The sequence below is a fragment of the Eleutherodactylus coqui genome, chromosome 2 (genome assembly GCF_035609145.1).
Source record: "Eleutherodactylus coqui strain aEleCoq1 chromosome 2, aEleCoq1.hap1, whole genome shotgun sequence".
Lineage (NCBI taxonomy): Eukaryota > Metazoa > Chordata > Amphibia > Anura > Eleutherodactylidae > Eleutherodactylus > Eleutherodactylus coqui.
The window spans coordinates 20,034,503-20,050,312 of NC_089838.1; the positions used below are offsets into that span (position 1 = coordinate 20,034,503).

The 15,810-nt window shown below is 44.5% G+C and overlaps 1 protein-coding gene across 4 annotated transcripts in view; it reads left to right on the plus strand.

Moving 5' to 3' along the window:
• Positions 1–15,810, plus strand: part of GRIA1 (glutamate ionotropic receptor AMPA type subunit 1) — a 261,991-nt gene that overhangs the window by 163,320 nt on the left and 82,861 nt on the right. For all 4 annotated transcript variants that reach the window (XM_066590438.1, XM_066590439.1, XM_066590440.1 and 1 more), the window contains exons 7-8: positions 7,967–8,134; positions 8,843–8,947. In XM_066590438.1, the coding sequence (XP_066446535.1) occupies positions 7,967–8,134; positions 8,843–8,947 (273 nt within the window). The remainder of the gene's footprint in view (positions 1–7,966; positions 8,135–8,842; positions 8,948–15,810) is intronic.

The following is a 15,810-nucleotide window of genomic DNA, read 5'->3' on the forward strand; positions in this document are numbered from 1 at the left end:
CGCGACAATACCAAATATGTGGGGGTTTAATTTTTTTACCTTTTTTATGCTAATATGAAAAAAAGCATAAAAAAGGTTTTTTCTTACTTTTTTAAAATTTTTCTTTTTTATTCATTTTTCTTTTCTTTCTTTTTTTACACAATTTGTGTCCCTCTGGGGCACTTTCAGCACAGCACTAATGATCGCTATAATAAGGCATGGCAGGGCTACTGCCCTGCCATGCCTTATCAGTTATACAGCGATCACAGGCTATGGCAACACAGGATGGTTGTCATGGCAACCAGCCGGGCTCTGGGCGATTATATCGCGAGAGCCCGGTGACATCACAGAGGGAGCGCGCTCCCTCTGTGAACACCTCCCATGCCGCGATCTACATAGATCGCGGCAGGGAAGGGGTTAACAGCGGGGGGGCGCATCTCAGATGCACCCCCGCTGTTGCAGCGGGAGGCCAGCTATTACTGACAGCCAGCTCCTGCTGTGGGATAGCGCGGGATCATAAGTGATCTCACGCTATCCCCGGGATGTAAGTTTACGCCCTGTTGCAGGAAGTACCCCGCTGCCAGGACGTAAACTTACGCCCTGGAGCGGGAAGGGGTTAAAGAGGTTCTCCGTCCATATTTCTTTTTAGGAAATTTGATAAAGATTGGGTAACATGTCTGCTATTATTTCTCTTTTTCTGTTGCATTATTGGAACAGAAGAAACGTAAATAGCAGCAGTGCTGGATCTGTCAAGTGATGGACACCGATGGCCTCCAATAGACTATAATGGGGTCCATCCGTTTTCCTTCATGGTGTTCATCCTTTTTGCTATTTTGTCTGGTTTTTTGATGGAGTCTGTGAGAGAGGATCCTACCGGAGCCTCCAACTCAGATGTGAAAGGGGCCTAAGAGAGCTGATATGGATAATGACATGGTGTGAGTGCTGCCAACTTTCCATTCAGAATCCATATGATCAGCCAAGTCATTGGAGACAGGCTGGTTGCCATGGATACAGTCCCTAACAGCTGCCGTTGTCAGGCAGCGAACAATCAGTCTGACTAACATGTTTGGATCTTAAATAAATTGGTTTTGAGCTATGACAAGGGAAAATATGGACCTCATTTATCAAAGCTGTCTAAAAGCAAAAAAAATCTTTGTTGCCCATAGCAACCAATCAGAGCGCAGCTTTCATTTTATCAGAGCAGTTTCAGCAATGAAAGCTGAGCTCTGATTGGTTGCTACGTGCAACAAATACCATTTTTTTAATTAGTTTTGATAAATGATGCCCATTGGCTTTGTGGGAAGCCAATGTTTATGACCATTTACTTAGACGATAGAGAGAAATGAACACGTATTGTCATCTATCACATCTGCGGTTTGATTTGCCCTCTTTGAAGCTTTCATGACAACCAAATATTGCATAAATTATTATTTTTATCATCCTTGACAACACGTGGGAGACACGTTTTTCACCCAATATCCTGTATTTAGTAACATCGCCGCTTATATTTTCTACCACCCCCGTTCTGGGTCCGATGACTCATTGGATATACCTGACAGGATCATTACGGCTTATCTAAGCATATCTCCTAGTGTTATGAAACAGAAAGTCCTTTCCATACAGTTTAATTAAAGCAGTTGTGAGCATTGTGAACCACACCAGGTAACAAGAGGGCATCCGCTACGTTTAGAGGAAAGTAGGTTTCATCACCAACATAGAAAAGGGTTCTTTACGGTAAGAGCAGTTAGACTGTGGAACTCTCTGCCGGAGGATGTGGTGATGGCAAAATCCATAGAGGAGTTTAAAAGGGGACTTGATGTCTATCTGGAGAGGAAGGATATTACAGGATATAAATCTTAGGTTAATTGTTAATCCGGGTATACAGGCAGGTAGGAACTATTAGGGGTTATTCCAGGGATTAGTCTGATTGCCATTAGGGAGTCTGGAAGGAATTTTTTCACCAAAAGGGCTATTTGGCTTCTGCTCTTGGGGTTTTTTGCCTTCCTCTGGATCAACAACACAGGAGGATAGACAGGCTGGACTAGATGGACATTGTCTTCATTCGGCCTAACAAACTATGTTACTATGTATATGTAAACCTAGTAGTACCGTCATCGAACCGTAAGAGGAGCAGGTATCGGGGTAGGAGCAGGCGACACAGGAATCGGGGTACAAATTTGGAGATGAAGTCGGCGGTAGAAACTTCTGTTAATAGATAAGTAATATCATATTACTAATATGTGAATATTCAGAAACATTAGACAACCTTACTGACTCTAACTAAGAATATTCTTAACTCTAACGTGAGTGGGGTACGGCAACAACCATTTAGAATTCACAAAGATCCGCAACACACTACAACTGTAGAACACGTGGTACAACCGTACCTACAAAAGATAGAACATAGGCCGCCTGCACACGGCCGGGTCGGATCCCCTGCGAGAATTCTCGCAGCGGGACCTGACCTTCGCCCCTGCAGTGACCAGTGCGGGTCTCACCTTCTCTCCAGCGGCTCTGGCTCTCTGATGTGCCGGCTGCCGGCCAGCCGGCGCATGTGCACAGTTGAGCCAGCGGCACAGGAGTGACATTTCTGTGCGGGCCCCTGCGACACCCGCACAGAAATAGAGCATGCCACAATTTTTTTTTCCGCGCGTGATTTCACGCGCGGCCGTCTGCCTAGGATTGTGTTTTTTAATGCAACCCTATGGCAGCTTCCACAGGCGGAAATTCTGCGGGAAATCCCGCGGCAGAATTTCCACCCGTGTGCAGGGGGCCATATTGGTGGCAATGGACGTGGTCATGAGAATTTATTCCCGCACACGCATTGCATTTTTTTCCACGCGGAAAAGCGCGCGACTCTCCACTCGTCTGACAAAGCCCTCATTGAGATACCATATATTATTCCCAGTCATTGTAACAAGGCTTGTAAAAAAGAGTCTAACATTGACTTGCTGGAATGTTGCCTTCTGATAGGTGGCGCTGCAGAGATATTGTTTCATCTTCCTTATTTGCATATTACCCATGAATGGCCTTATAAGTCTCCTCACTCACTCCTGTTCTAGGTGCTCTCCCTAAGGAGAAAAGATGGCATCCCTGTTCTCTCAGTGGCGCATTATGGAGCTACGCTTCTCAAACACCCTCCTTTCTTGTGCAACTCTGTTTTCTTTTTTGTGTGGGTGACTGTTGTCTGAGAATTTGGACCAGAATACAACATGAATGTCTGCATTGCTCCATTGACTGTAATGGGCCAGTGTGCTGTATGTTGCAATCACTTGTGTAAATAGGCCCTAAGACAGCAATGGAGCTGAAACGGGACATCTGCTATTATAGCTCATCAGTATTAGGCCTCCTGCACACGGGCGAGTTGGACCCCGCATGCGGGATTCCCGGACGGTGACCCCGGCGTACCTCTCCAGCGTCTTCTGTTCAGCGTCTTCTGTTTATTTGCTGCTTTCCGGGGTCACCAGTCTATTTTCCATACAAGGAAGCTCCAATAGGGGAAGTGGTCCTTCATTGTATAGTGTAGGTTCAACAATGAAAGCCATGAGGAATCTTCTGCTTTTAATTTGTGGGGAAAATAAGTGTAATTAAGTTTGGTTGTACTCTACTTGATTTGGAGAATCTCAACTGTCAAGTTAAGCCAGGATACTCTATTAACGCCATGCAGAGTCTAAGAGATTAATGTTCTGGTCTGTAACATCTGCACTAGTCCACTAGTCTTCAGTGGTGGCATCCAACTGTTCATACCTGGCGCTCTAATTGGAATATGCAATTTAAAAAAATTATTTATGGTTCAAAAGCATTTTCTAATGAGAAACAGATGTTGATGTATGTTAGTCAAGAGGAAAACATTATTGTGTGATGACAAAGTATCTGCTGGTGACACAAAAGGGTGCAAAAGGGACGATACTCCCGATGGTGTCCGTCAGGACTGGTGGCTCGCGGGTCCTCCGTGCTCTCACCACCGGTCCTGTCACGCAAGTGGCTGTCGCGTGGCGCAGTGGAGCCCCGGTCCTGGTGGCCGCCACACTCCTCCGCGCCGCCAGGTTGTTAGGGACGCTACGGGCGCTGTCCTGGCCGCCATGGCAACCTGGCTTGCATCCTGAGCCTCGCCTGTCTTGCAGGGCTGGGGGCTGTTCCCCAGTTCTGATTGTGTGATATTCTGTTACTGTCAGACTCCTGCCCCAATCAGCTGCTGTGGGGGGAGCTATGATAGCATTTAAACCTGTCTGTGTGTGCTGATCCTTGCCAATGTTAGTTTGGTCTTCCAGCTGCACCCGCGTTTTCTTTGCTTGACTCCTGGTTTTGACTCTCTGCTTTCTGGACCCGACTTTGTCTATAGCCTGACCCTTTTGTACCGTGTACCCTCCTGTTGCCGACACGGATTGTCTGACTTGCCTTAGTGTTTGTTTGTCCCTGTGTTTGTTGTCTGTCCCTGTGTCCGCTTCCCTAGTGAGTGCAGGAACCGTCGCCCTGGGAGTTAGCCCAGGGGGGCAAGTAGGTAGGCAGTTTTTAGGGACTTCCTGTATCCCGGACCCCAGTCCTGACAGTGTCTTGAACATGGAGAAAGATTTAGCCTTAGTACATAAATGGTCCAAACCATAGAAACTGCAGAGCCAGGTTTCAAAATGTAAAATAATGCACTTGGGGGGAAGGAAATCCTCAGACTGAGTGTCATATCGGCTGTTCTGTGTTATCCAGGACTTCAGAAGAGCAGGATTTAGGAGTTCCGATGTTTGACAGCCGCAAAATGAGTCCACAGTGCGGTCAGGTAGCAAAGAAAGCAAGTAGGATGCTCGGCTGCATAGCTAAAGGTATAACCAGTGGAAAGAGAGAGATTGTGATCCCGCTGTATAGAGTGACACCATATCTGGAATACTGTACTCAGTTTTGAAGACCTCACCTACAGAAAGACTCTAATAAAATAGAATTTACAAACAAAAAAAGTCTACAAGATGGGCTACAAAATAGGTGGAAGGTCTCAAGACAAAACTTATCAGGAAAGACTTAACCCTTTCCAATCCACAGTCTGAGCTCTGAAGACATTATCATTTAAGGTTGTACAGCTCCGATGTTGGAAGACGTCCATCAGGGTTCTCTTACTGTATATTGCCAGCCTCTCTGCTGTCGGAGCCTATCCAACGTGTCACCTCATGCAGTACTGGCTTTAGCCAGCATATAGTGCCGTTGTATAACAGCAGAAAAAGAGTAAGCCCCCTAGGAAAACCAGGATACAAATTGGATTAGAAAGGGTTAACTTAAAGAGGCTCCGTCACCATCTTTTGCAGCACAAGGTAGTGACAAGCACTCTGATTGCAGTGATATGTCTGCTATGTGGATCTGTGCAGTAGTTTTGGAGAAACTTGCATTTTATCAGTGGCAGCACATGTACAGCCTGGAGGAAACAAGATTGAAAGTTTTAAAATAAGGAATGAAATGTTTCTATTAGGAAGCTAAACTGTAGAACAAGGAGGAACAATGTGAGATTAGTTGGGGCGAAAAAATCAGAAGCAACATCAGGAAATTCTAATGAAAGAGTAGTAGATGCCTGGAACTAACTTCCAGCAGGTGGGGTTAGAAAGTCAATAAATAAACTCAAGCATCTCTGGGATAAGCATAGATCTATCCTAAGAGAAGAATAAGGAATAATATAACGTCAGACTAGATGGACCATGCAGTGTTTGTCTGCCATCAATTCACCATGTATGCAAGTAGTTGAGGGCATTTACAATACAAATTCCTAATGCAACAGCCTCTTAAAGGGGTTGTCTACAGTACCTTTTAACTATGGATAAGTTGTCATCTGAATAGGTCATAAATGGATTAAATTACTTTTTTACAACAGTTCACAGGAGGGTTAATGCAGCTTACTTACAACTTTCAGTACCTAACACCAATTGGAGCATGTGATGCAATTTTTTTGTACATCTCTTTATTTTTTTGTGGGATCATGTACTGAAAGGAGTTCTACAGAAAACAGACAGCTCCATTCCCACTGTAATGGCTAGGCTTAGTATTACAGGCAAAGTTTTCATTGAAGTGAATTGGAACTTTGCCTGTAATACCAAGCTGGGCCACTGCAGTAGGAACGGAGCTGTCTGCTTTCTGCAGAATTCAGCTCAGTGCATGAAAGCACCAGCCTGGCAAAAAGCTGCTTATAGCGTATCCTGGGTGGCAGACTCCCACTGATCAGATATTGATAGCCTATTCTACGGATACAACCCCTTTAAATGGCCAGACTCAATAGAGGTCGTTACATACATCCAGCATTGGGAGTTGCCAATGGGTTAGGCAACATCAACTGACTAGAGTTATGACAGAGGCGGAAATAGAGGAAGAAATTAACACTGGGTTAATCTGTCCTGTTCATGAATACTTGGAATTAAGTGTTGATTCCCCGTCCCCCATTTCAGCACATTTATCTAATTTAAAGTGATGCTAACTTTATGGAAATTACGTAATCCGCAGAGACTTTTCTTGCTTAGCATCTTAAGCACGTTGAACCTTGTAATTTGACATTGTTCTCTTAAGTATAGAGGTTAATGGCTCTTATTCCTTGACTGATTTCAATATCAAAGAGAGGAAGTTTGTCCACACGGAGATATAAAAGGTCACATAGAGGAGTACAAGGCATAAACGCTTTAATGTGGCCGCCGTCATTGTACAACTTGATTTCTGCAAGGTGTATTTTGTTGTATTAAGTATTTTCCATAGATTATGTGTTTGATCATGTGATTAGAACTTATCACCATTAATGAGACCATTGCTTTTAACCCATAGCCCATTTGACCGGACATGACTTGTCCATATGGACCACTATGCCAGATACTGCAGCTTAAGCGCCTTCATTCTGCTTCTGGATCAAATGTTGATGGCCTGTCCCAAGGGTCAGTGGCAGTCTTAAATTTGATGGTCCCCGAGCAGAATTTTTTCCTTTAACCCCCCCCCCCCCCCCCACCCACCATCATAAAAAAACTATATATATTGCACTGATGGGCAGTCTGCTTCTATTCTTCCTGTGCAGAAAGCAGCAAGATAGCATTTCTACACCAGAACACCCCAGTGAATAAATACTTCACAGAACCAATCTCGAAATATGAATACAGCCCCAGAACCAAGCTCATAATATGCATACATATGAGAACCAAGTTTATAACATAAATACAGCCCTGGAACCAAACTCATAACAGATGCAGTGGCAGAACCAAGCTTATAACATAAATACAGCCTCAGAACCAAACTCAGTACATAAATGCATCCCTAGAACCAAGCTCAGTACCTAAATACAGTACCAGAACCAAGCTCAGAGTATAACTACTGTTCTAGAACCAAGCCCCTAATATAAATTCAGCCCCAGAACCAAGCTTATAATATAAATACAGTAGCAGAACTAAGTGATTATGTTGCAGAGGAACCGAAGGGCTGATAGCTGTGCCTTGTAACATCAGAGTCAAGGAGACAGAACCAGGAGGAGGATTTATGTTGCTCCACAAGACACTGCTGCACATAGGAAGAAGATCATCTGGTCAGGCAGACCTAAGGGGGAATGATCGGCCCAGCCTACATCTGCCTGGTGCCTCCCTACAAGCAAGTGATCAGCTGATGCAACTGCTTGGGTTGAATATAGCTAAGGTCGGTCATGCTAAGGATATTTGTCTCCTGGAAGACTCCTTTAGTAAATTTCAAGTCAATGCATAGAAGAAGGAACAAGGGCAATGGTGCACTAGGATGGAGGAATCAGGCTGGAGGAGACCTTGCAAGCAACGCGGTTCATCTCCGATCTGGTGCCTTCATCTGGCCTTTATTGGTTGTAATGCTGTTTGTCTATAAAGGCCAGATGAAGGCATCCGTTCCTCTGTCCCAGTGCGCCATTGTTCTCTCTTCTGTGCTAAAGCTGGATTCTTTCCATTGATGCTTCTGTTGATGTACACTATTTTCTGTATTTGCCGTGTAATATATGGTCTTTATTACTCTTTTGTTGGTATAGTACACTTCTGCGCTGACGTATGATGGAGTTCGTGTGATGTATGAAGCCTTCCAGAATCTCAGGAAACAAAGGATAGACATTTCAAGACGCGGTAATGCTGGAGATTGTTTGGCCAACCCTGCCGTTCCCTGGGGGCAAGGAATAGACATACAGAGAGCTCTACAACAGGTATGTAGGAGCTACAGTACATGCAAAAGTATGTTATTAGGATCTCTACAAAGTTCATCTACAAGTATCAATACATTGCAAAAAGGAAAATAAGCTGGTCACACATGCTGACTGTTACACTATTAGGGGTTCTGACCTCTGATGAATAGCTACAGCAAATATGGGGATTGAGCAGACACCCCCATAACAGCATTTAGGGGTTGAACCACAATTACAAGTTACAGATAGAGGATAAGGTGCTGATCACTGTTGAGACCCCCACCGATCTCGAGAACGGGACTCCAGTGTCCTACACTGCCTGTCAATGTGGGGGATGCTTCTTCTCCCGCAGTGTCATCACTGCGAATGGAGGTAAATGGGTGGTCATGCTTTTCAATGAGGTTGACTTAAATAGCCAACTTTGGTATCTCCACAGTTCCAATGGAAGTGAATGGAATGCTAGTGCGCTTGTACAAGCACCCTCCATTCAGTCTCCTCATCACTGCAGTAAGGAGAACAGAGTGACGGGACCCCTTTTCTCGAGATTAGCGTGGCTCACAGTGGTGAGACCCCCTCCAATCAGCAACTTATTCCCTGTGGATAGGGGTTAACTTGCAATTGTCCTATAACCCCTTTAACTAGGACCCTATGTTGCACTGCAGTATATTGCATTGGGTATCGTGAAAACCATTGTAGAATGCTCAGTTATGTATCATGTCTTTCCATAAGGTTCGACTGGAGGGGCTATCCGGAAACGTTCAGTTTAACGAAAAGGGAAGACGAACAAACTACACGCTGCACATACTGGAGTTAAAACATAAAGGCATCCGACAAGTAAGAATATAAAATGTGGATTGGTCTTTATGGCTATTATGAAGATACATGTATGACAAAATTGCTTCTTTTTTAATGCATTCCACCAATTTAAACAAACTTTTATAAATTATACTAAGGCTCTTTTACACGGACCAATGATCGTGAATGAACATCATAAATGAGTGCTTACTCATTGGTCAGCTAGTGATTGAGCATTAGAATGATAAGTCACTAGCCATGAATGAGTAAGCACTCATTTGTTGGCTTGGTGGCTCCTTTGTGCACCCAAAAAAAAGGTCATTCTCGGCAGCACATCTCCCTATGTGAAGGGGGATGTCCTGCTGACAACAATAATACTCTATAGGGGGCAAACAATAGTATTTTTGAGAGCCTAAATCAACCTCTGCAAAGGCAATAAAATATCACATATAGCTGATTTGCTATGGATTTACAAAAAAATTTGCACTAAAATTTTATTACAAATCCACAGCAGATTTCACCCCTTCAATTTAAATTGAGTTGAAGGGGTGAACAACAGCCGCAAATCTGCACCAAAATCTACAAAGAAAAGTCTGCATTATATTGGCTGTTTTTGACATGAATTTTGGTACTGATTTTTTCAGCTGCTGAAAATTCACAGCAAATCAGCTATGTTTGAATATGCCACGAAAGTCCCATTAAGGGGTTAAAAATAATGGAAACAATTGAAAGAGTATGACTGGTAGTAAAAGAAGATGAGGCATATTAAGTTCTGGAGTGCAAAAGTAACAAATTATTGCACATACCGTAATTTGTAACTTTTGGCTTTCTTATGTTGGCCTCCGCCACTTCAACCAGCGACTATTTTTTAGGTGAGCTGAAACAAAATGACAAGCGAGTGAATTATTGCTCAGTGTCCGGTCGGTGGCTTTGTTTACACGGTACAACTATCGATGAAAAACGCTCTTTCGAATGATTATTTGGGCAGTAATTGCCTTGTGTAAAGGTAGCTTTAGACCGTTGTATGAAACACTGCTCTAAGTAATTATGCCCTAGTGAGTTTTTGATCTGAACTGATCTTATACCATTTATAGACTCCTAGCCAGGGGCGTAACTATAGAGGGTGCAGGGGATGCGGTTGCACCCAGGCTCAGGAGCCTTAGGGGGCCCATAAGGCCTCTCTTCTTCATATAGGGAGCCCAGTACTATGAATAAAGCATTATAGTTGGGGGCCCTGTTACAGGTTTTGCATTGGGGCCCAGAAGCTTCAAGTTATGTCTCAGTGCAGCATGGTTTAGTTATGGGTACGGGTACAGATAGAGGGGGGCCTCAGCTCACGCTTTGCATCAGGGCCCCTGAGTCTTTAGTTACGCCCCTACTCCTAGCATTACACATACTATACACTGCCAGTTATATCAGTCCTCCATGGTGCTGATCTTCGAAGACTGGAAAGTTGAAGATTCTCCAACCTTAGTTTTGTACTTTTGGAAGGAGCTTCAAGTGATTTGAGAATTCTTCTACCTCTTTCATCATTCTTTTTTTGCCTACCGCCCCGGGTATCTTGAACTGTAATAGTGAGCTGGGAAAGGTTTGACAAACTACATACAGTCACAATCATTTATTCAACCCTGATTGCAAATTAGATTTATTTGCAAAATTTTACAAAGTTTCAGCTGTTTGTAAAGAAAACAATCAAACAAGAACAATTTAAGTCCCCTAGCTTCTCGACATGAACATGCGTTGGTGTATCTCAACCTACTGGCATCCCTTCGTCTCGGCAATCTCACACACATACCTTGCCTGGCACTTGTGATGAGCCTGGTAGTGCAGCGCTTCCTATATAATTACCCAGGTTTACATCCATTGCCGGAAAGGCCAGGAAACTGCGTTCACACATTTAGCATTTACACCCAGCCGCCTCTCATCTGTGACGTGCCTACATGGTGGAATTCCACGTTGCATATGGTGCTGAGGCTAAGGCTGCAGCATAGAGGGATCACGGAGTACCAGATGGTATATGCCATTAGCAGATGCTGTATGGAGATCGGTCAGTTGATGCCTGTTGATTGGCTGCAGATCAAAGATATTTGTGCCGTTTTAGCTTGCTTTGAGGAAGCGACTAAAATGGTCAGTTGGGATGATGCACTGATCAGAATGACCATCTCTGTCGGAACAGATGCTACAGGGCCTCAGGGACAATGACATGTTGTTTTTAGAGGCAGAAGGGATACCAATCTTCCAACTGTTAGGCCAGTCCGCCATTACTCAACAGCGCAGGAAAGGTGGCTTTCGGCAAGAAAGGGGGGGCATCTTTCCAATACATTATTCCACCCATGGAAGAAGTATAGGGGAGGAAGAAGATGAGGAAGAGGAGAGGAATAACATAGAAAGAGGAGAGGAGGAAATTAGGCCTTAGTGTAGTTTCATACAATTTATCATCTAATTTTGTAGTTTGCAGAAAACCACTGCTTGCTGAATGAGGCCTGCAAATAATTTCCAGTGGCCAGACGGGTGACTTTGCTTGATGGTCTGAGGCCACTGACACACACTGCGTGTATTTGCTGTTTCCCAGTTTTGATTTTATTTTTGTTTTATATTAGCAAAAAATCACCACCAACTAAATAAGCCGCAATCCCTGGGAGGCACGATATGTGGGAACAGAAGGCCACGGAGTATAGCTTGTGAGCTGTCGCTGTTTCGAGCAGCATAATTGAATTCCTCAAACCGCATTGCTATGCTATCTGCGTACGGTCTTCATATAATTCGTAGTGGCCGGACTGGTGACTTTGAACAACATCTGAGACCACAAATAGAGAACTGCAATATTCCCCACGTCAAAGTGGAGTTTGTCTGCTTTGCTGCTATATACAGTAGGTTGACAGCAGAAAAAAGTACCCTCTCCCGATGTACAGACCACGTTTCAATAGGCATATAAATGTGATGCAGCAACTTTCTCTGCTTCCTCCAATTGAGCCCCGTTTAAGTTCTCTGCTGGTTAGAGATGAGCGAGTATACTCGCTAAGGCACATTACTCGAGCGAGTAGTGCCTTAGCCGAGTATCTCCCCGCTCGTCTCTAAAGATTCGGGGGCCGGTGTGGGTGACAGGTGAGTTGTGGCGGGGAGCGAGGGGAAGTGGGGGAAAAGAGGGAGAGAGATCTCCCCTCCTTTCCTCCCCACTCTCCCCCACCGACCCCCGAATCTTTAAAGACGAGCGGGGGGATACTCGGCTATGGCACTACTCGCTCGAGTAATGTGCCTTAGCGAGTATACTCGCCCCTCTCTACTGCTGGTATACAAGCTTTCACACCATACAGCTATATAACCTCTGTGGTATATAGGCATATAAATGTGATCCAGATTCACTGTAAAATGGAAGCTGGTTACACTGTGTCTGTTATATATGGCAAATGTTATATATTATAATTACTTACCTCTATCAATGTTACAATCACACAGAGAAAGTTTCTATTCTGACAACTCCTTCTAGGGGAGGGTTGTATTAGTTGCATTGAGCTATTTAAAATGTTCCTCTTTGATCTCTTTTTTTTTTTCAAACAGCTGAAAGTTTGTAAATTTGGAAAATAAACCTAATTTACAATTGGAATAATTGAATAATTTTTATTGCAATTTTACATATTTCCCACAGAATGAGTGAGACAGAAGAAAAATTACCATTTGTCATCTTGGACTTTTCAGGCGTCTGGGGATGTAGTTTATGGCTGCCTGTATACGGGCAATGATCTGTGGGCAATAAATCACCCGCGGACACGCTCTGTAAAGCTTTCCATAGGATACCCCACCAGCAGTGGCGTAGCTATAGGTGTTGCAGGTGTCACAGTTACAACCCAGCCCCAGAACCTAGGGGCCCAAAGAGTCCCCTTGCCACAATACCGGTTATCACAACTTCCCGCCATTCCAGTTCACGCAGAAGTTACTTTAATTTCTACACACATAGGCAGAAGCAGGGACCGAGCGCTTCTCACTGTATAGCACAGTCCTCCCACTGGATCTCGCACTTCCTGTACAGAAATGGGATGGAAGCCTGGAGAGAAGCTGCGCTCCTTGTACCAACCAGACGCTGGCCATTGTTCCCCTTCACTGCCTCCTGTGCAGCACTGGTCCGAGCAGTGGAGCAGCACTAGGAGTGGAGTGAAGCTGCATCAGGACCTTGCTGCAGCTTTATGACCACCCTGAGTGCAACCAGCAGTGCCCACCTGCCTGTTACACCAGGAGGGGCACCCAGAACTGATCATTGGGACCAGCGAGAGATGGAGGAGACTCAGTGGGGATATCTACAGGTGAGCACCAAACACACCACTCTAAACTACATAGTCATACTACTATCCCTTGTGGGTGCCTCCTTTATACTGTGAGTCTCCTATGTCCTACTTCTATATACCACAATATTTTCCCCCTGCTCCCCCTTCTTTATAATATACTCTGATTCCCTGTGCTTCCAATCCTATGAATTAGGACCTGCTGTGCTCCCAACTTCTATATACTGAGTCACAGTATATTGAAGTGTGGGGCTATAGAATATAGGAGGGGACATATTGGCATCATGCTATAGTATATAGGAGTGAGACATTGGGGGTATACAGGAGTGTCATAGTATATAGGAGAGGGGATACAGGTAGGGTCATAGGATACAGGAGTGTGGGTATAGGGGTCATAGTATATAAAGAGGTGACACAGTGGCTTCTCAGTCTATAAGAGCGGATATAGGGGGGGTCATAGTATATTATTGGCGGGGGGGGGGTCATAGTCCCAGTTTATTGGTAATGGTCCAGTATGCTTATAATTTCAGAATCGTTTTTTATTCAGCAATGGTATGGTGGTATTATCCAGTGACAGTATGGTGATATTATGTAGTCATTGTACGGTGCACCAAGGGGGTCCAAACTGCACCCAGGCGCAGGAGCCCTTAGCTATGCCCCTGCCCACCGGGTTGGCAACGTAGCACAGCCGAACGGTTCAGTCTCCTGACGGAACTGAACAGCATTGGGCAGACCCCATTGACTATAATGTGATCCGCTGACCGCCCAGATGGCCAGCTTTTGGACTGAAGAAAAAGAACTGTTTTTGCAAAAAAAAAAAAAGCATCTTATGAGAAAAATTGCGATTTATGCCGCGATTTTCTCATGGCAATATCGTGATCGCCGGTGTGAAGGAGCCCTTATGGATAGAATGACTCTGCGCGGACATTTCTGCATCCCAATGTTATTCCAATGGGGCTTGACTTCCACGCCTGTTAACACGTGCGCGTCTTTCTTTGGAAATCGCAATATTAAATTCTGCGGCGAGAAAGCTTTCTGCTGCGCAATTAAGGTCATCTTGCAGAACTGTTGCTGCAGATTTCGAACATGCAGGAGATGCAATTCCGCAATTACAGTCTACAGAAAGAACGCAAATAATAGATGTTCTGCAGAACGTATTCTGCGGTTAGAAACGCTACAAAATCGTCACTAATTGACCAATTCGGCATCTGCGCTGCGTCTTCTGGACAATTCTGTCCCGTGTGAGAGTCCCTTAAGCAGCCGAGGCAGGTGAGTTCAGCAGGTATTCCATAGGACCCGGACCCCACAGATCATACATGGCAAGCTTCTACGAAAAGAAGAAATCCTTTACACTCTTTACCTCAAATTACGAATTCCACAAATTATCCACTCTGAGTTGATTAACATTTTAATGAGAGTCATGCAAGTTCTTCATTAGAGGAAATCAGAAGCATGACTTAATGAGTAGGGAAGTCCAAAGAGGGGAAATAGAAAATGCTCGGAGCTGTCTTTGCTCTTTTGTCTGCCGTGTTTAAGGAACCATAGAGCGAAGGGCAAAGACACCAACCTGTGGTTGTTTTATGAGACATACTGTAGTGTATGGGGATTCAGACCACCAAGGGGAATCCCCTGCGTCTCAAATGCCCCCTTAGGCCCAGGCCTTGCATATTGATTTATAAAGGGATAGCATATTCTTCTGGACCCCACTGATTCTCTATAGCCCCATCACTGTATTTCCAAGTTGGCTATACAGGGAATTGCAGCCGCCTCCATTCATTAAAATTGCGCCATTGTGCAGGGAAAGACGGGGAAGGAGCCGCAATGCTATACCCCTTCATTCTCAGGATTGATGAGGGTCCAAGAGGTTCGGCCCACCACTGATCTTAATTTATGGAATATCCTTGAAGTCTTCTAGCAATTTATTAAATGGGAATAACCTTTTAAAGTGTTTTTGCTGGATTAGAAAATAGTGATTGACTGCTTTTTTCCCAGAAACAGTGCCACCCTTGTCCATAGGTTATGTCAGGTATTGCGACTCATAAGGAAAAAAGTGTGCTTAAAACACTGTTACAAGGGCTCAGTCACACAGGCATTTTAACGTGTGTTTTTCCGCGCGTAAAACGAAAAACGCACTAGATAGAACCAATGCTTTTCAATGGCAGCAGTCACACGTACGAATTTAACATGGGGAAAAATGCCTGCGGTGAAAATTATAGGACACCGGTTCACAAAACGCAGGCAACTGCGGCAGCCAGTGTAAAAACCCTAGATGATGTCCCTGCATGTAAATTCGCTTTTTTGACTACACACGTGGACACAAATTGCATATTCCTCGAGTGTAGGAAAAATCACAGCATGCTCTATTTTGACGCGGATTTCACGCGGACTGCCTCCATTAAGGTCAATGGAGGCGATCTGACCCGCAGCTCATACACAATTACCATTAAATTCAATTCATTGAATTCACGGATGTGTGAGTGCTGCCTGTAATCACAGGCAGCGCTCAGCTGTCATTCAATGGCTCAGCACTGCCTGTGATTGGCTGAGCGCTCAACCAACGACACCAGCACTTTCTGGGGGCCTGGATTTTTCAACCTCTGGCCTGCAGAACACAGAAGAAAACTG